At 47.3% G+C, this 24,919-nt stretch overlaps 1 protein-coding gene across 1 annotated transcript in view; it reads left to right on the top strand.

Moving 5' to 3' along the window:
* macf1a (microtubule actin crosslinking factor 1a) overlaps window positions 1-24,919 on the top strand; it is a 132,528-nt gene that overhangs the window by 19,134 nt on the left and 88,475 nt on the right. The window contains 1 exon segment of the mRNA XM_067255330.1: window positions 22,539-22,600. Coding sequence (XP_067111431.1) covers window positions 22,539-22,600 — 62 coding nt within the window.

Genomic DNA, 24,919 nt, shown 5'->3' with positions numbered 1-24,919 from the left:
GTGTGTGTGTTTGTACAGGGGAGGTGTGAGTGGATGCCTGTGTGTGTGTGTGTGTTTGTGTGTGTGTGGGCACTGTGTGTGTACATGCATATTTAAGAGTGTCTACTTCTGTAGATGAATAGAATATCAGCTCACAGACAGGGTGAGATCAGGTAATGATTCACTCCAGTGTGTTTACCTTTTCATCTGAAGGAAAGAGAGAGTGGGGGTGAAAAAGGAGAGAAAGTCGAGGTTTACTTTTTCCCTTATTCTCCTTGTTCTACCGTAATCTGCTCCAGTATGTTGATCCTAGCAGCCAAAAGTCAAGGAACCAGGCAATGGAGTTGAATTGTAAATCCTCTCATTCACAAACTGCTATGTTCCTACATTCGAGTTGACTCACAGCAAACGTGTTTGGGACTTCTTGTGAACACACACACATTTGTTTGAATAAATGCACAGCTGAAAGCGGAGAAATATGGAACACCCCCATCCCTCCCTCCCTCTCCCCCTCGGACACACACACCCAGCATCGTCCTAGGCGAGGCAGTAAGGGAAACACATGCTCTGGGTCTGGCAGTGACATCACCTGTCTTGTGGTCAAAGTCCAGTTTTCTCTATCCGGCTCAATTCTGTCAGCACACTGCTCCCTCACATCTAGCGCGGCCGTCATCTGAGGCACACACACTCTCTCACACACACACTTTTACTCTCGCTGGCGGAAGAAAAAGGCTAGAACAGGAAAAGAAAGAACGGATTGAGAGATTGGGGATTACCTGCGTGATTAAGGATGGGTCTTCCCTGACAACTAGGATTCTACTGAGCTGTCAGATTAAGTGCTACCACTGTCTTTCCTTCGGTTTCTTTCTTTTCTCACTTTCCTTGTCTTCTCTCTCTCTTTCTCACCCTTGTGTTCTCTCCTTCACTCTTTCACCTCAGAGTTTACCTCTATATCACTCTTCCCTTTTCCCTCTACCTTCCCTCCCTTCCTTCCTCCCTCTCTTTTCCTTCTTCTTACTGGTTTCTTCTCTTACTTTCCCACCTTCTATCTCTCTCTCTCTCTCTCTCTCTCTCTCTCTCTCTCTCTCTCTCTCTCTCTCTCTCTCTCTCTCTCTCTCTTTCCCCGTTTCTCTCTGTTTTCCTGGAGAGAAACATGAACTCCACAGCTGCCTACAGGCAGTTCCTCCAGGACCTCAACGAGAAAAAAGGTTGGTGCTCTGGTCCTTCTCTCAATCACTCTGTTTTGATCAACTACTGTGTGAATGTATTGATTCGCAGAATCAAGTACATATTCAAGATAAGTGTTTGAGATGAGTGCGTCACAAAATATATCCAGAGTCCATATACTAGTCCAGAACTAGGTTGTTTGCATGTGTTGATCATTCAACGCAATCTCCAGTGTCTATTTCCGATTGTAGTTTTCTTTACAGCCTTTTTTGGCTTTATATAACCTTATAGAGACAGTCATAGAAACACAGAAAGCAGGAGACAGAGGGTAAGACATGAAGGAAACGTCCCGGCCTTGAATTGAACCGGGCCCCCTGTGGTAAGGCATCGGTCCATGAAGTAAGCACTCTACCCCCATCCAGTTCAGATTTGAGAGAGTTAACTGTGTAGTTCATTATTTGCACCTGGCTGACTTGGTCATAGATAAGAGACCAGGTCAGCAGAAGGACAAGTTTTTCTTGTTTCAGCTTAACTAATAACATTAACATAATGATATTGCCATCACACAGGATCACAGAGAAAAGTTCTACATTAGCATCAGAAGCTAATGTCTTAATTGACTGTAGGTCAGTCTTAATGCTAGCATTGTGAGTCATTGAGAGGCTGCCAGGTGTCAGAGTGAGCCAGGGATGCTTTGCAGCTGTCATGGTGGTTTTCTTAACTTACCTTTTTGTTGGTTTTCATTAGCCTTGTACTGTTTATAGCAAGTAATACTGTAAGGAGATTAGAATGTAGTTTGTTAACTTAGCATAGCTGAGCCTTTTATAGCAGGGAGTTCAGCTAGCAAATTATAAGCAAAAAGAACAATATAGCATAGCCTAGCGTAGTTTACTTTACACAGCACATAAGAAACTGTAGGAGTAAAGCATTTTTAAACTTCATATATTGTCTTATTGAGCAATGTTGTGCTTAACACAAACCCCCAAATCCAGACACAAGGCCAAAGTCAGTTGTCCTTGTGTGCGTGTGTGTGTGGAGGGGGGTGTCCCTGTCCTTTGATAGTCACACCTGCCTGTTGGACACTCGAGTCGTCACTCTCAAAGGATACATTCCAAACCTTTGTTTCACGGCTGCCGCTGTGCACCTGCTACTCTCGCGTCCAACGCTAAAGTATAATGTTCTTAACAGCTGGCCTGGGCTTTTTCAGCTTACAATGGCCAATGCCCGTGTTAAAGTTGTCCCAGTCATACCACGTCTCACTGGGTGAGACGGAGCTGCTTTATTGGACATAGTTCTGATAAAGGGGTTGTCAATTGTTTGAGTGTCTTTAACTGTGATCACCTGTCACTAGAAAACAAATGGGGGAAATAAATAGTTGTGGGCCAGAGAAGGAGACGTTAGTGGTGGTTCCTTTGGGCCGTGTTGTTTGGTTAGGATTTGTTTAATGGGAGGTACTCGCTTCTTATCGGTTCCTCTCTTTTCTCTCTCCCTTTGTTTTCTCTCCCTCGGTTTTCCTCTTTCTCTCTCTCCATCTGTCTTCACTTTGTGCACGACACAAGGGTACTCTGCCGGTACTAGCAACTCGTCTCACCTATGTGTTTGTCTGTCTGGGAAACTTGCGTGTACCTGCGTCAGTGGAGTGCATTGTGGAGGGAGGCGGAGTGTTCCTTGTGGTTGTGTTTATTCAGTGTTGGATTAATGGTTCGACTGTGGTTATGAATGACATAATAACTTAAGTTTCATCCATAGTGTGTTGTAGGAACGTTGCCCTTTCACATTAGACCACCACTGACAAGTAAACATTTCTGAACTTCTTCACCTTTTGCACCTCAGATATGCTGGCAGAACGAAAAAATAAGTCAATTTTTTGTAATTGGGGATGGTACGGGCACTATTTCACCCGGCGTAATTGGATTGCATGGATCACGGGGCAGCCGTTTATTGCGGTGGGTGGGTAGAGGGGGGCCTATGGTGCACCACCCTGGAGTATCTGACATATGGAGGAGGTGGGGTGGAGCTTTCCGTACCCCATTCGAAACCAAACACTGGAGGTCTTTGTCTGGGTCTGGTCAGCTTACACAGCCCAGCGGCAGGAGAACAGCCATGTCTGGTCACCCTGATCCAGTCATGTGGTATTTGTGTTCATATGTCTTTTTCAGAAAAAGAAAATCCCCATATGCATTTGCTATATTGTGAGTCATCATGGATTCTATTGTCAGCAGGTTGTTTGAGATGATTGCTTTATGTTGTGAGACTGTTAGCAGGGGTTTGTGTATGTGTGGATTCAGAAGGTGGAGTGTGTTTGGTGTCTTTAGGGTTAACTGTGTGGTTAGGATGGTGTTACGTGTAAGCTAGGTCCACCTGTGAGTCAGACTGCAACAGCTGGGAAGTGACCGAATGAATGAATGAATGACTGAATGAGTGTGAGTGATTGGGATACAGTGACTAAGTGCACAACAGGTAGCCAGCCTGTGAGCGTCAGTTTGTGGTTCTGTGTGTTTTGGGCGTGGAGAATGAACGTTTGGGAGTGTGTGTCCACAGGCCTAGGTGTGTTTATTTGTGTGGTTGGCTTGTCTAAGTAGCTCAGGCTTGACTTGTTGTCCTGTCTCCCCCCTGTACCATAATCCACTCCCCCTGATTACCAGCAATCCCCCACCATACTGCCATGCACACAGACGCTATTACAAAATCCCACAGACAAACATACACACACACACACAGTCTTACATGGCTGTTTGTCTGAAGCCTTGCTCCAAGGCTTGAGGTATTAGCCACACATGGACTGCATATTTTAGACAAGACGCACGTAGCCAGTCTCGTTCAGATTGACCTCCTGAGATACAATGGTAGCAACAGCAGTAACCCAGACCGGGCTCCTACCTGGAAGGGTTTGAAGTTAGTTTGATTTACCTCTGGGTTGGTATTTTTGGGACTGTTCCATAGGTTTCATGGTTCTAGGTGGAGTAAATCAAGTGCACCCTCAAGTGTGCACAGTATTTGATTACAACTGAACCATGATAACTTCTGTAAGACTCTCCCCTCTGCACTTACAAACTCTGCTCAGACCCAGACAGATAATAGCTTGACTTCCCTTAACCTTTAAATACAGATAAACTGAGCTCAACCCCAGCCTTAAGGTAATACTGTTGCTAACACTTTAGCTTTGTAACCAGTATTGGGCAACACTGTGGTGGTTTCTTCAGCTTCAGAAGGAAGTGTTAACGTCTGGGGTGTGTTTGAACTGTGTCTGTCTGTCTGTCTGTGTGTGTGTAGGCGTGCTTGATCGATCAGAATATGTTAATGTTAGAAGGAGAGGAAACCGTTTCTCTTTCTCGCACGCACACACACACACACACACACACACACAAGGCCTTACGGCTGATTTAAACACACATATTCCCTTACTCTATGATCTTGACAAATGGAAACCTCATTACAGACATACCTGTCCTGTCTCTCTTCGAAGTAAATGTGTTTATATGTGTGCTTCATAACTACTGCATACAGGAAGCGTCTGTTGAGAATGTAATAGCAGGAGGAGGAGGGTGATGTGATTACTGTCGCATTAGAGGGAGATGGACAGGAAGATGAAAGTCCTACTGGACCAGGTGTTTGATGTTTCTAATCTGCTGTATGGTCATCAAACACTGGAGACCCGACACAGCTGGGGCCCTGTTCAGGGCACTGGCCGCTTTAGTCCTTCCAGCTGATCCTGGGTCAGTGCTCAGGGTTCAAATCAGAACAACTACTGTACCAACTCTGGCTGGGGAGAGGTCCCGGATCAGTCATTCAGAGAGCCAAATGACTGACTTTATAATAAGGTACAGTGTTTCTGGAATATCTCACAAGACATAATCTTTGATGTTAATCCAAAGGTGCCCAAAACTCTGCCTGCTTAAATCTCAAATAGCGCAAGAAGGAAAAAATAGCATGTTGTTAACCTGTCTGTAGTCATATGATATTTCGCCAATCATGGGAGTCACGGTTACTAAACAGGATCCAGCAACCTAATTGGCTGTGCTGGCTACTATGAGTTTATATTCCAGAATCATTATTGGCTAGGGTTTCTGTGGGTTCTATTTGGCATGTTTTCATTGGTTTGGAGCTCTCTCTGTGATGCCCAGTAGCGTGTTACACCCCTCACTCAGATTTGGTGGGTGAGATAAGCGTATATCAGCAATGCCAGCAGGGTGGGGCCCCAATGCTAGACCTGGCACACATAAACAAGACTAGCAGGGAGGGTTAACCCTACCAGCCTACCCCTACTGCCCCCCAGAGACCCTCCAGTATAGGCAGGCAGGTCAGCAGCGCCCCCCATAGGCATATCTCTTATTAACAGTTAAGTATTGATCATGTCATCTACTTGACTCAGGATAAGAGTAGGCTAACTCTGTCACCCTACATAGTGACAGAGTTAGCCTTGGTGGTGTGTTGCTATGTTGTCGTACAGTGCTATAGCAATAGGCCCTCAGAATGTGCCTTTTGATGTTATGTAAAACCAACACTTAACTGCTGACGAAGCTGTTTCACTGTCTTTTTTACTGTCTCTAGCAGTGGTCTCTCTCTCTTCATCCCTCTCATCTTTCTTTCTTGTTGAACCTCTAGCCCTCCTTCTGCTACGTGACTGAGCCAGGACTATAATCACACAGGAACAGAGAGTGTAATTACGGACGTGTGTGTGTGTGGTAAAGTGGATGGTATGTTGTCTTTCCGTTTGTCAGATGATGTGGGGATGGCTGGAGGGTGTGGGCACGAGAGGAGACACAGGAAGAAAGAGGGAGACCAGAGGAGAGGTGGAGGGGAGCAGAGGGTAACATGGAAAAGATCAAACAGATGTGAAGAGGAGGAGGGAAGAAAGAGGGAAGAAATGAGAGGATAGGGCTTCATGTCGAACCTGTTTTTAGAGACAGAGAAGAGTTGAAAAGACTAGTATTGGGGAGAAGAGGAACGGGAAAGATGGTTTACAGCAAAAGAGAGAGAGGAGGAGAAAAGGAACAGGCATCATAATAATAGTCTTGCCCTCCTCGGTCTCTGTTTGTTTGTTCCTCCCTCCTCTCTCTCCCTTTCTTCAAGCCTTGTGATGTAACTTTGGCCTCTCTCGCTGACTCACTTAAAAATGATCCTCCCAACTAATTCTTCCCAAACTTTGTCACTTCTCTCTTTTGTGACCTTCGTCTCTTGCCATTCCACCAGTTTTATGACCTCATCATCAAGCCCTTTCTCTCTCGCTGTCTCTCTCTCTCTTTTTTTTCCTTGACCAGATTCTTATCTCACTTCAGTGCACTCAGGGCCATGCAGCTACAGTTAAGTGAGGATTCTGCAGGTTTGTGTTGAGGGTGCAGTGAGGTTCCGGTCCAAGCTGGTAGATGAAGGTCTCCGGGAATGATATGGGTCCAGTTGTTGGTCCAGTTGAGTTTGCTTCCCTCCTTCTCTGTTTATCTAGTCTCAATTCCTGGTTGGCAGAATGCAGTTCAGTGTAACGCAATGAAATTGGCGCAGCTGAACAGGCTTATTCAGTAGGTTCTGGACCCGATTCCGATCCATCACAGGTCGGTTTTGTCCAAACTCTATTGAGATTGCTCGATTGACCTGAAGGATAATTGCTATATCGACCCGAAGAAAAACAGCGCATTCCGCTCTGCCTTGTGCCCTGTGCTGCCACCCAACGCTGTTCTACAACGTTCTGTGGGAATTGCAGATGATCTGTGAGATGTGGAACATGCATGCCGAATTGACCTTTGACCTGTGACCGTGTGAAGGGTCATTCCATTATTTTGTATGTACTGCCTTGGTTGGGTTAAATATATTGACCTTACTAACCAAAACTTAAATTATTAAATGTATTCTTTGAAGTCTCACACCTGTTACATGATGTCAAAATTTCCGCAACGTAATGCTGATGCCATCCAAACCTTGTACTGCTTGTCTAGGAACAGGATCGTCTGTGTTCCCGCAGCTAGCGTTCCTACAGCGACTCTCTCGCTGGTTCTGGTAAAACTCCGGCTCCACTCATGACTCCAGGACACATTCTTGTTGTGAAAGCCTGTGGAAATACTTCAAATTCAGTCATTCCTTACTGTCTGCCTCCCTGTTTCTCTCCTTGTTTCTCTCCCTCTTTCTCTCCCTCTTTCTCTCCCTTGTTTTTCTCCCTGTTTCTCTCCCTCTTTCTCTCCCTGTTTCTCTCCCTCATTCTCTCCCATCTTCTCTGACTCTTTCTCTCCATGTGTATTTCTCTCTTTCTCACTTGAAGCAGCGACTGAAGTAAAGTAGTGTCTTTTACAGGAACATGTTAAGTAATTACTTGAAGGAAGGAAGGATAGGAGGAAGGAAGGATGCCTGTGTTCAGTATTAGAACCAGGCCCGGGTGTTCCTGCCAGGAGGCAGGGGGTTTGTCCGGTTCTCCAGCATCCTGTTGATTTCCTGTTCGACTTCAGAATGCAAGCCCTAGGGCTGTGCTGTGAGGAACCGCGCTCCACTTCCTGAAAGGAGCAGGGCAGCGTGGGAAACGTAGTGTTATCACAGTGTGATGCCCAGGCAACGATTGTCCACCTATATGTAATTTACAGCCTGTCAGATGTGGGTAGAGCTTAAAATGAAGACAGAGGAAGTGTGGGTTTGAGGAACAGATGCTGTGAGATATGGAGGAATATAGAGAGAAAGAGGGAAAAGAGTGTGGGTTTGTTTTGAGTTTTGATTTATTTTTAAAGCTTTTGAAGTGCATGAACTACATTCGTTCGTGAAACACAGAGTTGCTCTTCATCATGTGTGCGTTTGTGTGTGTGCCTTATGATAAGGGTGTTCATTCAGTATGTGTGTAAGTTTATATTGTTGTGCGAGAAAGGATTTGGAGAGGAAGATGAATAGAGAACGTTTGTGATTGTGGCGTGTGTGCCCAATGTGCGTGTGTTTGTGTGTGTTGTCGTTGTGTGTGTTGTCGTTGTGTGTGGTCGGGGCTGGCCTGCCTCTGTGTTTGCTTTGTGAGTGAGGCGGTAGAATCAGAGCCAGGAGTAATGAGGGCAGTAGAGGGATGGATGGATGGAGAGATGGAGGGGCCTCTGTTTATTTTCTTCATTTACCTCTCCCCCATGCTTGGCCCCACCGTTCACAAACTCTTTCTCTCTCTCCCCTCTCACCCTTGCTCCTCCACTCTGCTTGACGTGAGAGTGAAAGGTGCTTTGTTGACGTGATGAGGCTGAGAAGATGCTGGGGAGAGAGGCTAAAAGGGTTGGGGAACCGGGGTTAGGGATTCAATAGGAACTCTGAAACTAATACAGACAGAGTGGAAGCAGAACTCTTTAGCCTCAGCAACTCTCCAGATCCCTCATCCCTCTCTCTCTCTCTCTCTCTCTCTCTCTCTCTCTCTCTCTCTCTCTCTCTCTCTCTCTCTCTCTCTCTCGTTCTCTCTCTCTCTCGCTCATTTTTCCCACACCTCTTTCTCTAATCCCTTCAATCGTCATACTCTTTTCACCTCTCTACCTCTTTTTAACATTCCTTTCCTCTCACCTCCTCTCCTCCCTACCTCTACCTCTCCCTCATCCTCTGCGGCCGCAGAGTTTTTCAAACAAGCAGCCTGCCACCCGGTTCGGACCCCCCTAAGCCCGAACAGAACCCAGCACCCCACTCCCTGTGCTCGTTAAAAAGGGATTACCTTCCTGCTAACGAACCTGCCTAAGAGGCGGAGGGAAGGTAGCCGTTAATTAACCCCTCGATTGATCATTTTCTGCTTTATTGTGTCAGACAGACGGACGGACAGGATCCACATTCTTTGTGAACGCTGCTTCCTCTGCTAAGAGTCACTAAGCAGTCACTTTGGGACAGTGTGTGTGTGTGTGTGAGTGTGTGTGTGGGGGGGGGTTCCGTTCCGTCCCTCAGCCAAGGGGGCCCGGTGTGAAGATAGTGAAATGATCCCATGATGCATTGTGGCGGAAAGACAACACAGAGTCATTAGTGGTGGGGAGCTCTCTCTCTCTCTCTCCCCTCTCTCTCTCCCCTCTCTCTCTCCCCTTTCTCTCACTCTCACGCTCGCCTCTTCTTGGAGGGTCATTCTGCAATCTCCCTGGCCTTGCATGACTGAGACTCCACCAAGTCCACTTCACACACACGCACACAAGCACTGGGATGAGCACTAGATAACTTGTCAACACACCAACAACTAACTAGATAAATGCTCTGAATTCCATACTTATCTTAAACAATTTAACTTGTTTAACTGTTGTACTTTGACACACACGTGCATACACACAGTGGTAAACAGAGCTCTGCCCTTTGCTGTCATAAAACCAAAGGAAAACTCAGCATTTGTGTGGAAGTGTTTTTATGGTCCATTCAAGCTTTTTAGTGCCTGTGTCAATTGACCACAGACCGTTTTAGCAGTGAGATCATCATTTGTTTGTATACAGCCAGAGCAGTAAGGGCTGATCTCTAATCTGTTTAGAAAGCCAATGTTTGTCATTGCCCAAAGCCGTGGAAAACCATTTCTCAGTCGTTGTCGTGGATGCCCCTGACAGCCCATAATTACAGCTTTTTTAGGAGGTCAGGTCAAGTGCCTGACGTGAAAGGGCCTTGGGAGCAGGGGCGGGGGCCAGGGCATTGCCATGGTGATGGGAACAGCTGGGTTAAAATGAAAGGGAGCGTTGCCTTGGTTATCTGTATGTGTGTGTGCTCTTCACATTCCTGCCCTTCTCTTTTATTCTCTCACTTTTCTGCCCTGCCTCCTGTTTTCCCATCCTCTGACCTCAGCCTTGAGTGTTTCCTCTCTTCACCCCTCTCTCTCTCTCTCTCTCTCTCTCTCTCTCTCTCTCTCTCTCTCTCTCTCTCTCTCCCCGCGTCCTTCTCTTTTTCTCATGACCCTCCATCTCTCTCTTGCTCTCTCATGTTCATTTCCTGCTCTTTTCTCTGTCTTGTCTATCCATCTCGTTTCCTCTCCTCACCCCTCTGTCTTCCTGCCACCCACGGATGCTCAGTCATCCTCCTCCTCTCCTGGTCCTCCTCTTCTCATTCATTTCCCCCTCGTCTTTTCTCTGCCCGCTAACTTCATTTTTCTTTCTCCGCACACCCCTATCCCTCTTTCCTGCCCTCGTAGCTTCTTATCCGCTCTAAATTTGTCCTCCCTACCATTTTCTCTCTCACTTTATCGCCCTCTTTCTCGTCCACATGTACCCCTTTCTCTCTCCCTCCCTCTTTCCCTGTCATTAACCTGTGATTAAGTCAGCCACTAAACCCTAAAGACTTTGGTTGAGGCTTGGACAGCTCTTTTCTTAACAGGCTACAAATCTCTTTCTCTCTGTCCCTTCTCCTCCTTTCCCACCATCCATAGTGCGTAGCTGTGGCGTCAATGTGACAGATTCCTCCACCTCTCCCCTCTCCTACCCTTCTCCTCCCTCCTTCCAATAGCAATGTGACTGCAGAAGCTGAACTAGACCAGTAAATCTTCCTGTCTGTGTGTGTGTGTGTGTGTGTGTGGGCTTTACCTTCGCCTGGTCGCCCCAGGCTCAGATGCAGGGTTTGGTGTCCCTGTCCACACACACACACACACACACACACACACACACATACAGTACACACATGACTCTAACCCCCTGCCCCATGGGATCACTGGCCTGACGTTGAGTGAACTTCCAAGGTTTCACCCTTTTGGGAAAACAGAAAGTTAGGGAAGGCTGTTGTTGCCTCACAGCCCCCCCATCCCACCCCTCTGGGAGTGTCCTGTCATGTGGTTGAAACCCGGAGCAGGGCAGAGGTCTTCCTATTATGACACAGTCCTGAAAGAGAGCTGTTCTCTTCCTGTTATGACATAGCTGTGTTCATGTGGACTCCTTTTGGCCAGGGGGAGAGGGAGAGGGGGAGGGGGGGTCGCTGCTGGAGAGTAGTGCAGAGTGATATGAAAATATAAACGTGTTTCCTGTAAACATCTGTGTTTGTGTGTGTGTGTGTGTGTCTGACTCCCCAGTGTTTGCTCTTGGGTCACGTGATTCTGTCCATCTGTGGACTGAACGGACCACAGCTCCTTCTCACCCTCCCCTCCCTCTTCATCTCTCCTCCTCTCCCTCGCTAATCCTTTCCCTGCACCTCAGGCTCTGTTGCTTCTATCTGTCTGGCAAGTCTGAAGGGTGGTGCAGTGACCCAGTCAGTACCCCTGTCACAACACGCCCCCAATCATTACATCATCACCTACAAGTCTAGAGTCTTGATGTTGCTTAATTATTACTCTCACCAGCTGACCTTGTTGGTTTGGTGAAGGGTGTAGGTAAACTGACCTAACCTGTGTGTCTGTTTGTTTTTCTCTCCGTGAGGAAGGTGTTATGGGCTTCTGACTAGCCCTTCTGTTGATGTCATTAGCTCTGTGTGTGATTAGCCATGCCCTGGTGACTTAGTGACAATCTGCACTTGATTGCTCATGCTTGGCTGACCCAGTGGTGGGTCTGAATGGAAGCATAGGCTATAGCTGCCAGTGAATTTGAGAGCAAGGGCAAGCGAGAGGGTGCGAGAGAGAGAGACAAAAGTTTGGGAACCTACTTTTTTAATGCAGAGTTAAACCTGCAGGCAAAGGAATAAGTGTGATATTGTTCATTTTTAGTATGAACTAGTAATTTATGTATCAACAGCTGATCTCAGAACAGTTTTTTCTGTATAACCTTGGTTATGGTCAGCTCAGGAGATTCACACTGATCTCTCTGTTACTATGGCTTCTTCATTGTGACTCCTGGGCTTACACTCAGTAAATGGGACCAGGTCTCCCCCTAACTGTAGAAGGTGGTACTACAGAGCGCCAAATTACATTTAACAGACACCTTAATCCAAAACTAGATACAAATAGTGTATACATGTAGACAGTTCATCAGATGATCAAGGATCAGAAGTAGGCTGCACACCGTTGTTTAACAGTACTACAACATGATGATAAAGGACAGTTTCACATGTACCACAAGAAGTAATGTACTGTACAGCTGAATGTTTAACTGAATTTGAAAGCGTTTGGCTTTATGTCTAGAGACACTAACCTTCCTTTTACGATAAAGCTGTGGAGGAGCTCTGAAAGCTCTGGCTAAGACTGATCCTCTGTTCACTGTTGGCCCCTCCATGCATGTTTCAACAATACCACTGTCGTCAGGTCTATTTCCTGTGCAGTGTTACATCTAATTATGTCCCACTACTCACATCCTATCTCAGTGAAATCTCTCCATGTTCCGGTCTCTATATCCCGGTCTGTGATTGGTCCTGCTGCAGCCTGACAGACTGGCGTTCAGATAGGCCCTGGCTGGCTCCATGTCCTCTGCAGGAAGTGTGTGTGCTCCAGAAGGGACTCGCGGGGGTCGCTGACCGCTGCGGAACTGTGTGGGCGTGGGGTGGTAAAGTGTCAGGGTCGGACAGCTGGTGACTGGGTGTGTCAGGACAGGAACGTTCTAGAATAGCTACAGTAGGTTCTTGAATATTCTAAACATGTTCCCTGTGAGGATTGTGTATCTCCTCTCCCGCCGCTCTAAACCAAGTCGGCCCATCTTCTCCGTTCTGTCTCGCTGTCTGGATGTATTAAAGTGTGTGTGTGTGTGTAGGTGTGTGGGTGCGTGTGTTGTGTGTGCGTCAGGGTGACCTTAGCCGGCAAGCTCCATCTTTAGGATGCTGACTAAAGGAGTTAAAGGGTGCAGGGGGGAGGGTGAAAGGAAATAATGGAGAGAGAGATGAAGATATGAGAGGAGGAGGGAGGTAGCAGGCTAGGGACATCAGTCACTGTGCTGAGGACAGAGGGACAGTGGCCATGATAAAGGGCTTGTGTGTGTGTGTACAGGCGCGCACTATGAGTGTAGCATTTCTCTCTCTCCGGTCTCCATGAATAGGGTCATTCACAACCCGAAACAAACACCCACAAAGCACCATGCTCTACAATAACACTGCAGAAACTCTCTCTCTCCCTCTCTCTCTGTCTTCCTCTCCGGTCCTGCCTCTCCTCTTCCCCTACGCTCATAGTGTAGTCTGACATCATCCTCAGGCCCTCTTTGTCCAGTCACGGCCCCACGTCACTGGAGGGGGTGTGTTTTCGTGTATGCACCGAGTATGTTTTAGTACATGGTCGTATGTGTGTGTACACACTGACGTTTACACAGACACAGCATTACCCCTTTGCGTGTGTGTGTGTGTGTGTGTGTGGCAGGATGAGGGTGAAAGGGGCTGGAGCTGACCTCCTGACCCCCCAGCCCTAGCACACACTCTGGGCCTCTCATTCATCAAGTGTGCACCCGTCTGTCCAGATTGGGTGTCCTCATTACATGAATATGTGGTTAGATTTTGTACGGGGGTTGGAGGGGGGGGGGGTTGGTTGGTTAACTGGGGTCACATCTGTGTTTGGGTGTGCACGCAACATCTGTGTTCCTTTCGGCGCTGTCATGCTTGGGCACTGTCAACTCATGCGTTTCAGAGCTAGTGTCCCTGCTCCAGGTGACAGACAGAAGGGAGGGCCCCTCCCAGAAGAAATACTGGATGTGAGAGTGGAAGGAGGGGCTGGGTTAAATATATGATCTGATGCAGCCCGATAAGAGTCTACAAATGCAAACTAATAATGCAAAATAATCACTACCCGATTCAAGTGATGGACCTGTAACAAGCAGTATGAGTCAGGGTGCGTTTTTGGGGGCGGATGAACTGTGAGTCTTTGGTTCATTCAGTAGCTGTCTGCTGTGGGTTTGTGGGTGTGAGGTGTTGTGTAAGATTCTGCAGCCACACACACGTTGGTCTCTTCTGCCACACAGTGGTGGCTTCACACTCCTCCCCTCATACTCGAGGCTGCTACTCTGCTCTTTTCTGCTCTCCACCTTTCTTTAGGACTACATTTCTTTCCCTCCCTTGTTCTGTCATTCACTCTTTCTAACCACACATTTTTTTTTAATTAAACTTTTCAGCAGTTTCAATTGATATGCCTAATAGACCTCAAATCCAAGGTTTTGACCATGAAAGGTGATTGATAGCTTGTGTCTGGGCAAACAGAGGGGATGCTGGGTAATGGAACAGTGGGAGTTCCCAGTGTGTCATGCGACCATCGTGATGTAAACCACCGACTGAGGTGTTGGGACGTCTCCCTAAGTATTGGTAACCAGGCTACCAGTCTACTGTCCCTAGATCTGTCCTCACCCACTGACACATTAGAAACAAACACACACCATTCTCTGGAAGGTGTGAGCAACTTTAGGATCCCCTGCCTGCTAGACTGCCATGCTGAATCTGGCTGACTCACAGTATGTATTTGTGTGTATGTTCACCTTAGTGTAGTGGTCTGTCACCTTAGCCAATGAGCATCACAGTCACACAGTCAGAAACGTCCATTTAAAGAAAGCCATTAATATCAGGGCTAGTGACATGTCAGTAGTCAGTCATAGCATAGCAACTGATAAACACACTGTACACACACACACGTGTCAGTGCTCTCTCTCCCTCTCTCTCTCTCTCTCTCTCTCTCTCTCTCTCTCTCTCTCTCTCTCTCCTTTTGTCTTTCATACAGGAAAGAGTATCTCGCTTGTGGTTTCCTTTCAAGAGAGAGAGAGAGGGAAGGAACCCAACCGTCTTGTGTCTGTTACTTTATTCCAACAATGTATTTGTTGGTCCTGCAGCGGTGGTCTAAGCAACCACTAAAAGCCCAGCGCTTGTTTCAGGGGAAAGGAATTCCGTGCAAGAGTGTCATGGAGCAAGGGAGAGGGGCTAGCTGAAGAGAGAGGGAGAGAGAAGGTGGGGAGGAGGGAGGGATTCTGTTTGGAGCAAAGGACTCAGGAAGATTAGTGAGCAGTCTTTTGTTCCAATCGGGAAAAGTTAGAGAACTTTGTGAAGGAGATTAAAGAATTGGATATAAAGTTTTAGAGGGTATATTTGAAGAGCCAGAGAAAAGAGAAGTGAAAGAGGCACATCAGGATGCTTTTGGAAACCAGAACTCTGAAGTTCCAGTTATAGAGCTCCTAAAGTCCACTCCTTGTCAACCTGACCTAAGGCCAACTTCTGGATTCTACTGCCCGCTCCTCTCCCATCTCTGGTGGAGTGGACGTTAGTGCGCCAGTTTGCTGGTTAGAGATGGACTTTCTCTTAGACCCAGCGGTCCTCACACCCGCCCTGGTGGTGACTGTCCACTTCCTGACTGCCGCAGGGGTGTGGTACTACCGCCGCCGCCGCCGCCGCACTCCACAGGTCAACCCAGGTAGAGCGACACTGAACACTAGCTGAAGACGGCTTCTCTCTTTATTTCCTCTCTCTTGTTTCCCCCTTTTTTCGGTCTCTCTTCTCTCTACCGCTCTCTCTCTCTCTTTCGCTCACTGTCTCCCTCTCGCTCACTCTCTCACTCTCTCTTTCTCGCTCACTCTCTCTCTCCCTCTCGCTCACTGTCTCTCTCCCTCTCGCTCACTCTCTCCCAGTCACTCCACTTCTCCTCCTGTCGCTGCTGCTTCTCTCGTCACAGTCCTGACTTCCTGTTCAAGCTACACCTCTCTACCCGAGTGACAGTTGGCTTGTAGGTTGTTCTTGTGTTTGTGTCGGTTATTCAATGACGGTTCATATTTTGCATTTAGCATTGGATGGCTAATGGGGTTAGGGTGGTGGTAGTTATTTTAGCACTATCATGCTAAACCACTTGATAGCTACTGTCACTGTTTATTCTGCTTTCAGCTTAGTCTGAGCAGAATGTCAGGGATTTTCTGTGAACACATCCTTGCTTTTGAATGCACTGCATTTATTTATAGTTTGATTTAAGTGTTTTAGACAGATGCTGATACACTGATCTAATTGGCTTGTGTGAGTCAGACTAGCACTATTCTCCTTATTTGGCGTTGTCCTGTCACCAAGATAATCTTTCAAGTTGGGATTGTTTCATGTCAATGTCATGACTATTGATGTTTTTCACATTCTTGTATTCAGAAATAGAACAGAACACAAAGTCAGTGTTGCATGTAAACTACTGAAACATGTAACATGGCTTATTATGCTAAGCTACTGGTAAACATTTTGTTGTTACAGGGTAAGAAGGCAAGTCGTTAACCCTACCTTTTGTATGCTATCTAATACACAGGGTTCAATACAGTATAGCAGTGGTTCTCAGCCCTGTTCCTCAAGTACCCCCTGTTCTGCATGTTTTAGATGTTTCCCTGCTCCAACACACCTGATTCAAATGAATGGGTCGTTATCTAGTTATGCAGAAGCCTGCTCACAGCCATTTAATTGAATCAGGTGTGTTGGAGCAGGAAAATATCTAAAACATGCAGACAGGGGGTACTTTAGGACCAGGGTTGAGAACCACTGCTGTATAGAATGGTAGGGATGTGTTTGCTTCGATAATGTCCCGGAGTGATGGGATCATTATCTAGAGAGGACGACAGCAGCCAGCGGTAAGGACGGCTGTTTAATTGTGGGGTTCAAATGAAACGAACAGTTGGATATGTAGCGTGATGTGGCAGCATGGATCAATACGGTCGATGGACTGAGCAGTTAAGAACACTGGATAGGCTGGATAGGATCCTGTTGTCCTCAAAATGTGTACTCATTCACTCAATTAGCGGATCTACAAGCAAGTGATTAGTGTGAGCTATGTGTTTATACCTGTCCGACAGGGAGTTGGAAAATTGTAGGGAATTGGAGCTGGCGTTACCAGGAAGGGTCTCGGTTTCCAGAAGGGTTGCCTGGGAAACTGTGACCTTTTCCTAGTGCCTCTTCCTATTAATACAGGAACAGGAACTGAGTTTGTCAGGCTGGAGGGAAGGAGGGGGGTAGGAGGGAGAGGGGGGGGGGGCAGCTGTGCTGTGTGCCATTTCTCCAAGGCCTGTGCGTGTTGGTGTGTGTGCACACTGGGTTATACAGGGTAGCTGTGAAATTGCTCTTGGTTGCGTTTGGGCTTGTTTCTTGGTTGACCGGGTCGTACTGGGCAACAGTGTGACACGGTGTGACATGGAGCGCACCGGCCTTATTTTTAGCTGCAGCAGGAAGCAGGACATGTGGCTCAGAGCTGGGTGTGGTGTTGCAGCTGTGTGTGTGTGTGTGTTTCTCTATAGGTGTAAAGGTTGTTCTCTGTTGTCTTCCTACATGCAACACTGAACCCAGGCCACGTTACAGTTCTCTGCAGTGCTGTGTGACCTGGATGTGCAGGACCCAGCTGTACTGGAGGGCTTTAGAGCCCAGTGCTGACCAGCCTGGTCAAAGGTCAGAATAAAGAACTAGGTCAGGGGAAGTTGGCTTTGTGGGGTTATCTGGGAGGTAAACACACACACAGACACACACTGACCTGATCAAACAAATTCAACCATTCCTTTGGACAGGAATGGTTCAGTCTAATAATGAAGCTTATTTAATGGACTTGTGTTTTTGTTTGGTTTGTTGTAGTGTTGACTTTATTCTGCTTTCAAAGTTATGTTACACTTCAAGCTTCAGCAGGTACTTCCTGTTAACTGTGAGTTGACTAGAGACTTGTAGACCTGAAAAAATTCCTCCTACAGAACTCAGTGGCTGTCTAGACCACAGAAGCCCCATATTTCTCTCCAGATGTCGTTGATCTTCCTAACAAGGTTTTACCCTGTCCTCCGTAGTCACAAGGAGACCAAATTAAATCTGTGCTAATCTGATGACGACCGCCAAGGGGGGCGCTGATAATTGGGAGGGATTACCCTGGCAGGGATGGGATCATTCGGCACACTGACAAATAGGGTAAAGTGGGAATGTCATTGGGAATGCTGTAATTTAGCTTTCTGTCCTTTGGTTGTGTGCCAGTTAGTGCGAGGTGTCCAGAGATGGTGGACCATTGATACAGAGAGAACGGCAAACGAAAAAAGATGGTGGGAGAAGAAGGCTGTCTTGACAGTGCGTCCACAGGCCGAGGAGAATAGTGAACTGAAAATGAAACTGAAAGAGAGAGAGAGAGAGAGAGAGAGAGAGGAGGGAAAGAAAATAAGTAGCTGTCTGCTTCACAACCAGAGGAGGTGGAGTCTTGGGGACCTCCCCTGCCTGGACTGGATACAACAGAAGGAGGGAGCGACGGAAAAGAAGGAAAGAGATTAGAAGTGATACCGGAGGAGAGAGACGGACGGAGGGAGGGAGAGGAGGAGGGGGAGCGGAGGAGGGCTAAGCAGACGGCCTGGTATTAAGGGCTGAGCTCCCTGGTATTTATAGTAGAGAAGAACGAGGGAGGACGGAAAAGAGGAACTACGCTCATTCCTGAAAACGAAATAAATACAGGATCCACCGGGAGAGAGACGACTGAGAGCAAAGAGAGAGGCAGAGGAAGGGTGGAGAGCGAGGATTGAGAAGGAGAAAGATGTCGTGAGAAGTAAGGTCACTGATGGAGGAGGACTGAGCTAACTGGCTTAGCTGACGTTTCCTGGAGGAGCAGCGAGGCAGGAGAGCCTGTATCCTCCCCCGGCTCATTCATCGAGCGTGTGTGACAGCGTTAGTGCGTGCGTTAGTGTCTGCTGTTGTAAGGGCTGTCTAGGTGCGTGCCTCACCTCCAGATTTGAAGTGTGCATGCGTGTTTGCGGTCAGGTCCCCCCTGACGGTGTGACTCCCCGCACTTATGTTATCGTTCACGAGCGATGACATCCCAGTGTTTACATCCAGAGTGAGCCTATACGCTCACAGCTGCAGTGTTTTTCGTTTTTTTTTTTGCTGACTCACTGTTTGACTTCCCTTTTTTATCTTGCTGCTGTTGACAGTGCATAAATACCTGAGTAGGGTAATAGTGGTTTTCTTTAAAAAATACTGTATAGATTTATTTAAAATGTATTGAGCCTATATGAGAGAAACTGGGTCATAAAACGTAGAGGGGACACAGAGACAGATGACTTACAACAAACAGCAGGGGAAAAGGCTAGCTATCTGATCTGAAGCATTCTCCTGTAATAAACACGGACTACTTCTTCCCCATCTCCTATTGTGGCCTTTCATTCATGCAAGGGGCAGTGTGAGGTCATCTCTATCTGTCACTCACACACACACACTCACTAAGATGCACAGAAAACACACTCTTGGCAATTAGCTGTCCTGTGTCATTTCCAGGCCTGTTTCTAGCCTTTATCAAATCAGATGATGACATCATGAACTAAACAGAGCTCTTTGTGATCAGACTAGGGACCAGACTGTTTTCTCTTTCTGTCCAGATGGATTCTAGCTGCATTAATAAGACTCACTTTTTGTTAACAACAGTGTGTGTTCACAAAACAACTGGATTTTAAGACTGGAGGGTCAAGGCTGTCTTGATAGCTTGAGTGGATGACATAATCACAAGGGGATGGCAAATCATTCACCAGAAACTCGCTTTTTCCCTTTGACTTCCTTATTGCCTCCTTCAACACTCGACACAGATAACCTTTCTTCTCTACTTCCTGTGTGCGACTACTAAGAAAACAACCTCACCTCAGTCTGCCAGGCGACAACCTGCTTCCACAAAATCTGCCTTCCCTAAAGGAGAGAGAGAGAGAGGGAGAGAAAGAGAAAGACAGAGCTCGGCTGCTCCACACCTCTCTACAGAGGCAGTGACAGCTGCATTCGGGACTGTGATTCTCTAAAAGAGAGAGAGAGAGACAGATTGGTAGAGGGAGGGACAGACAGTAGTGAGAGGCTGTCCTAAACTGCCAGAGGGGAGGAGCCTTCTGAGAGATTTTGACACACACGTGTGTGTGAGTTGGATGGCTACCGAGTAACCGGGAGGGCTGCAAATGGCAGCGACAGCAGTACGGGGGGCATGGAGAGAGGGAGCGAGGGAACGACAGAGAAAGAGAGGGAGATAGAGAGACAGAAAAGCAGACGTGGACTAAGCAAGCACCAGCGTGTTCAGGCGATCCGTGGAGAGCTGAGGACTCAACTAAATGATTCTTTTTAAAGCAAATGTGGAGTATCACATACAAGACAGAACACCTTACCCCCCTTTTGGAATGAAGAACTGGAACTTACTGGAGAGAGAAATGGAGATGACCTGGTAAACACCAGGGGGAAGAAGAAAGGGAGAGAGAGAGAGACGGAGAGGTAGCAAGGTGTCAACAGAAGGATGTGGCCTGACTACTATAATGAGAGCAGTCTCAATGCTCACCTGCACTCTCTTATGTGCTGTGCAGGTCAGTATCTACTTTGTGTGTGTGTGTCGCTGCATTTGGCCATGTTGTTAGAACATGGCATGAGTGAACACGTGTTGTGTTTGAACAGTGTGTGTGTGTGTGTGTGTGTGTGTACACTCTTGACCACATTTGTTCCTACTCTATCGATCAATCTTGTTCACAGTGTGTAGGCATGTACAAGTTGTGGGTGATAGCAGGTTGTGTGTGTGTGTACGTACTGTGTTTGGACAGCATGGAGGGGCGTGTTCTGATGGACAATGTCTCTCTGTGTGAGAGAATGCGTGCCTTTCGGTGGCTGTCACACACATAATATAGACACACTCACACATTCGGGTACATGTTTTAACTTTGGAATGTTTAAACTTGGAAGACCAGCCTTACTATCTGGAGATACGGGGGGGGGGGGGGGGGGGGGGGGTCATGTCAACCGTATGCACAGTTGACTTGTCTTCCAGTGCAGTGCTTCACAGCTTTGATTTAGTGGCTCAGAGCAGAGTATTTCCCACAGCAGACTAGGCTAGCTGACAGGCTAGGCTAGCTGACAGGCTAGGCTAGCTGACAGGCTAGGCTAGCTGACAGGCTAGGCTAGCTGACAGGCTAGGCTAGCTGACAGGCTAGGCTAGCTGACAGGCTAGGCTAGCTGACAGGCTGGGCTAGCTGACAGGCTGGGCTAGCTGACAGGCTGGGCTAGCTGACAGGCTGGGCTAGCTGACAGGCTGGGCTAGCTGACAGGCTGGTTGGAGAGCGTAACTAAGGGGTGTTTTCATGCTGAAACTATGTTGCAAGAACCTGTTGAAATGTGTGGGTGTGTGCAGAGTATGTCTGTGTGTGCCTAGGGCATATGTGAAGTGTGTGTATGTCTTGCTACATTCAAACTAGTTGTCTTGCTTCATTCAGGTATTTGACCTGAATGTCACCATTTGTCAGTTGTGCTGTGTTAAGAAAATATTATATAGGAAACCAACCTTTTGTGTATATGGTTTTGGCATACGGCTCCAGAATAAAACCTGTATAACAGCACAACCATGTGTGTGTGAAATGTAGGCCAAAACCATGTGTGGGTGTGGTGTGTGTGTGTGTACTTTGTGTGTCTATCTGGAGAGGAAGTGAAAGCGCCTATCTCTCCACATGGCAGCTTGCTGTCACAGCATCTCCATGGTAACAGCATCAACACAGCAGGAGCTACCGGTAGAGGCTGCGCTCTGATTGGCTGTTGGAGAGGATTCAGGTTGATAGATGGGATAAATGACTGTGGTTGCTAAGATCTTAGATCTAGAATGAACTGATGGTATCCTTAAAACCAATAAGCCCAATGTCTTGGCTGGTAAACCTGTTCTTGACTGAGTTTAAAATCTACCATGGGATTCCTGTATGGGTGTGGTTAGGGATTAGTTAAAGTTGTTGTTTGAACAAAGTATTTATTTATGTGTCATGTACGGCCAAATAGAAAGGTGATGGTGGCTATTAACTACAAACAATTGATCTTGGATCCAAATGACATCATTGAGAGAGTCCGAGATGAGGGAAGGCAGGAACGGAAGAGGGGAAAGAGAGAAGGAAAGTAGAGAGATGGAGGTCTGTGTTGGCTCAGAGATAAGCTGAGAGGGTATACTGAGGACAGGAAGAGAGGCTCCGTGGAGCTGGAGGGAGGAAGGGAGGGAGGGGGGCAGATAACAGCAACGAGGCCCAGCGTCAGTGATCTATTCTGGGACTGTCTTTCTCACTGCACTGGCCTGGTGGTGACGTGTCTCTGGGGGTCTGAGGTGCACAAACAGAACAGACAGCCATGGAGAAAACTGTCTGTGAGCTCAGGTCTGAGCCTGGAGGTGAACACTAGCTCCTTTAGGAGCGGCAGTCTGTTCTTGGCTTTATGAGTCATTTGTGTGTGTGTGGGGGGGGGGGGGTCGTTTCACATCGTCTTGAGGTGTTTGTGGTATTGTGTGTCTGTGTGTGTGTGTGTGCTTTTTGTTTATGTCTGTGTTTAAGAGGGCCAGTAGTCCATTGTGGAGTTATTATGGAGTGTGGAAGTGTGTATTCACAAAGGATCTGTAATCTAATAGCAACCAACTGCGAGGTGGCAGACAGTCGTTGTTAGTGTTACATGATGTGTGTGTGTGTGTCTCAGACCTGCAGCCAAAGAGAACTCTGAGCTTTATAGCAGGTTTGAGGACAGAGCCTCTAAATAATACATACATACACACACACACACACACACACGCACCCAGCTTGACGCAGCACTGTTGGTGAGGTATGTAATTAACCCATCTTTTCTCTTTTTTGTCCTCTCTCTCTCTTTCTCTTTCTCTTTCTCATCCTCCTTTTCTTCTCCAGATGAGAGAGACAGGGTGCAGAAGAAAACCTTCACTAAATGGGTCAACAAACACCTCATCAAGGTAAAGCACCTGGCTGGGCTAGTCTGGGTGGGTCTGGGCTAGTCTGGGTGGGTCTGGGCTAGTCTGGGCTAGTCTGGGCTAGTCTGGGTGGGTCTGGGCTAGTCTGGGCTAGTCTGGGCTAGTCTGGGTGGGTCTGGGCTAGTCTGGGTGGGTCTGGGCTAGTCTGGGCTAGTCTGGCCTAGTCTGGGTGGGTCTGGGCTAGTCTGGGTGGGGCTGGGCTAGTCTGGGCTAGTCTGGCCTAGTCTGGGTGGGTTTGTACAGTGTGTTAGATCTCGATAATGTCCACGTTCTGGTCACACACACACGTATACACACGCTTGCATGCATCTCTTAATATGTTTGTGTATGCTTACAGTGTGTGGGTGTGAGGTAGGTGAATTTTCCTGATGTGATTGTTGGAGTAGTATTTCTTCTGGTGAAGGGAGACCAGTGGGGAGACAACATGACAGTATGGGGTTTATCTGTGTCTCTGCATCCCACTGATATTATGGTATCTCCAGGGCAGGCGGAGTTTATGATCAGAACTAATATAGAACTAACATTTTCCTTGGCATGGCTGGTATTATAACAACATACAAGTTAAATATGTTGACCTACAGTCTTCAAGGTTCACTAAAAAAACTAAAGCAGTTAGAGTGGAACACTGCATATTTCACTGTACTGTTCTGCCCTGAACTTTCAACATACTATCTATGCTTCTGTCTGCATACCAGGGCCAACTGTACATACCTCCCTCTCCCTCTCTCTCTCTCTCTCTCTCTCTCTCTCTCACTCACTCACTCACTCACTCACTCACTCACTCACTCACTCACTCACTCACTCACTCACTCACTCACTCACTCACTCACTCACTCACACACACACACACACACACACACACACACACACACACACACACACACACACACACACACACACACACACACACACACACACACACACACTCACTCACTCACTCACTCACTCACTCACTCACTCACACACAGAGTCAACATCTTTCAGAGTCACCGTGGAGGAGAAAGTAGGGTAACCTGTCACATGATACAGGAATGGAGTTTGTGACCTTATAGCTCCAGAGAGCAGAAATGTGGGTCAGGTAGGGGGTGGAAGTGGACGGACGGACGGGGGGGGGGGGGGGGCAACATGAGACCCTTGCCAGTGTGACGTCAGCCTATCATCGGTTGGCATGGGCGAGTCCAGGTGGAGGAAGTGAGGTAGAAGAGATGATGCAATGCTATAGACAGCAGTGACCTGTACTTTTACTGAGGTAGAGGAGGGGAGAGAGGTGGAGGACAGAAGGGAGAGAATAAAATGGGTATATGGATGGAAAGACAGGACTGAATGAATGAATGAATGAAGAAAAGGAAGGAAGGATTTGAATGTTGGAATTCCTGTTGTTTTTCCTGTTTAGTCTCTGTGTATTACCCTGTCCTTCCCCACTAGCCTCTCCCCTTTCAGCCCCTCCCTTTTGACTTCCCCCAAGGAGCCAGTCTGCAGCCTGTAGGCACACTGAGCTATATCTCCAGTGTTTATATAGCCACTGTGTATATGTGTATGTGGTGTCCGTGTGAAATCACACTCGAGTCCAGCTCTATTCTGAGGTTAGACTCAGAGCTAGCTGTGTATTCACTATAAGTAATCGCCTTATATAACCTGATGAACAGAGAAACAGGTGCCTGTGGTCAAATGTGTGAATGTATGTGTGCGCTCATGTGTGTGTGTGCTTCCGCGTGTCATCAGTCCATGCAGCCTCAGGTGTGGAGGTGTGTGTTTATACTGTGTCTGTTTGCACTGCACACACACATCCACCTCTGTACACTGTCCTCTCTGTGAACTGATGTTTTGTTGAGGGGACCGGTTTTGACACTAGGAATGAAGTGACACACACAGACACGTATACAGGACAGATTAAGACAAGAACAGGAAGGCAGGTTTTCACAGAAAATGCTGGCCAGAATATCTAGAAAAACACAATTAATATTCACCCATGGGAAATGAATTATACCAAGCTGTAATACCATCTCCAAAACTGGGTAAATGTGTCCTAGGAATTAAATCTTTCGGCTTTAGTCATCATTAGCAAGCGTTATCAAAAATGTATTTCCTTTTAGCGTGTGTAATTTTGTTGTTAGTGCCATGAGCTGCATTCGTGCTAATTATGCATGAGCTTGGTTGTTGGGTCCGAGTTGGGAGAGGAGCGGTGTCAAGAAACATTCGATGAGTTGTGAGAGGATGTGTAGGATGGACCGGGCAGGCCAAGGCTGGTGGGAGAGCGAGTGTCTTCTTACCAGAATTGCAGATGCAGGGACACGCACACAC

The sequence above is a fragment of the Osmerus mordax genome, chromosome 18 (assembly GCF_038355195.1).
Source record: "Osmerus mordax isolate fOsmMor3 chromosome 18, fOsmMor3.pri, whole genome shotgun sequence".
Lineage (NCBI taxonomy): Eukaryota > Metazoa > Chordata > Actinopteri > Osmeriformes > Osmeridae > Osmerus > Osmerus mordax.
Note: the sequence above shows the minus strand (reverse complement) of the source record. Positions and strands in the feature narration are given on the sequence as shown.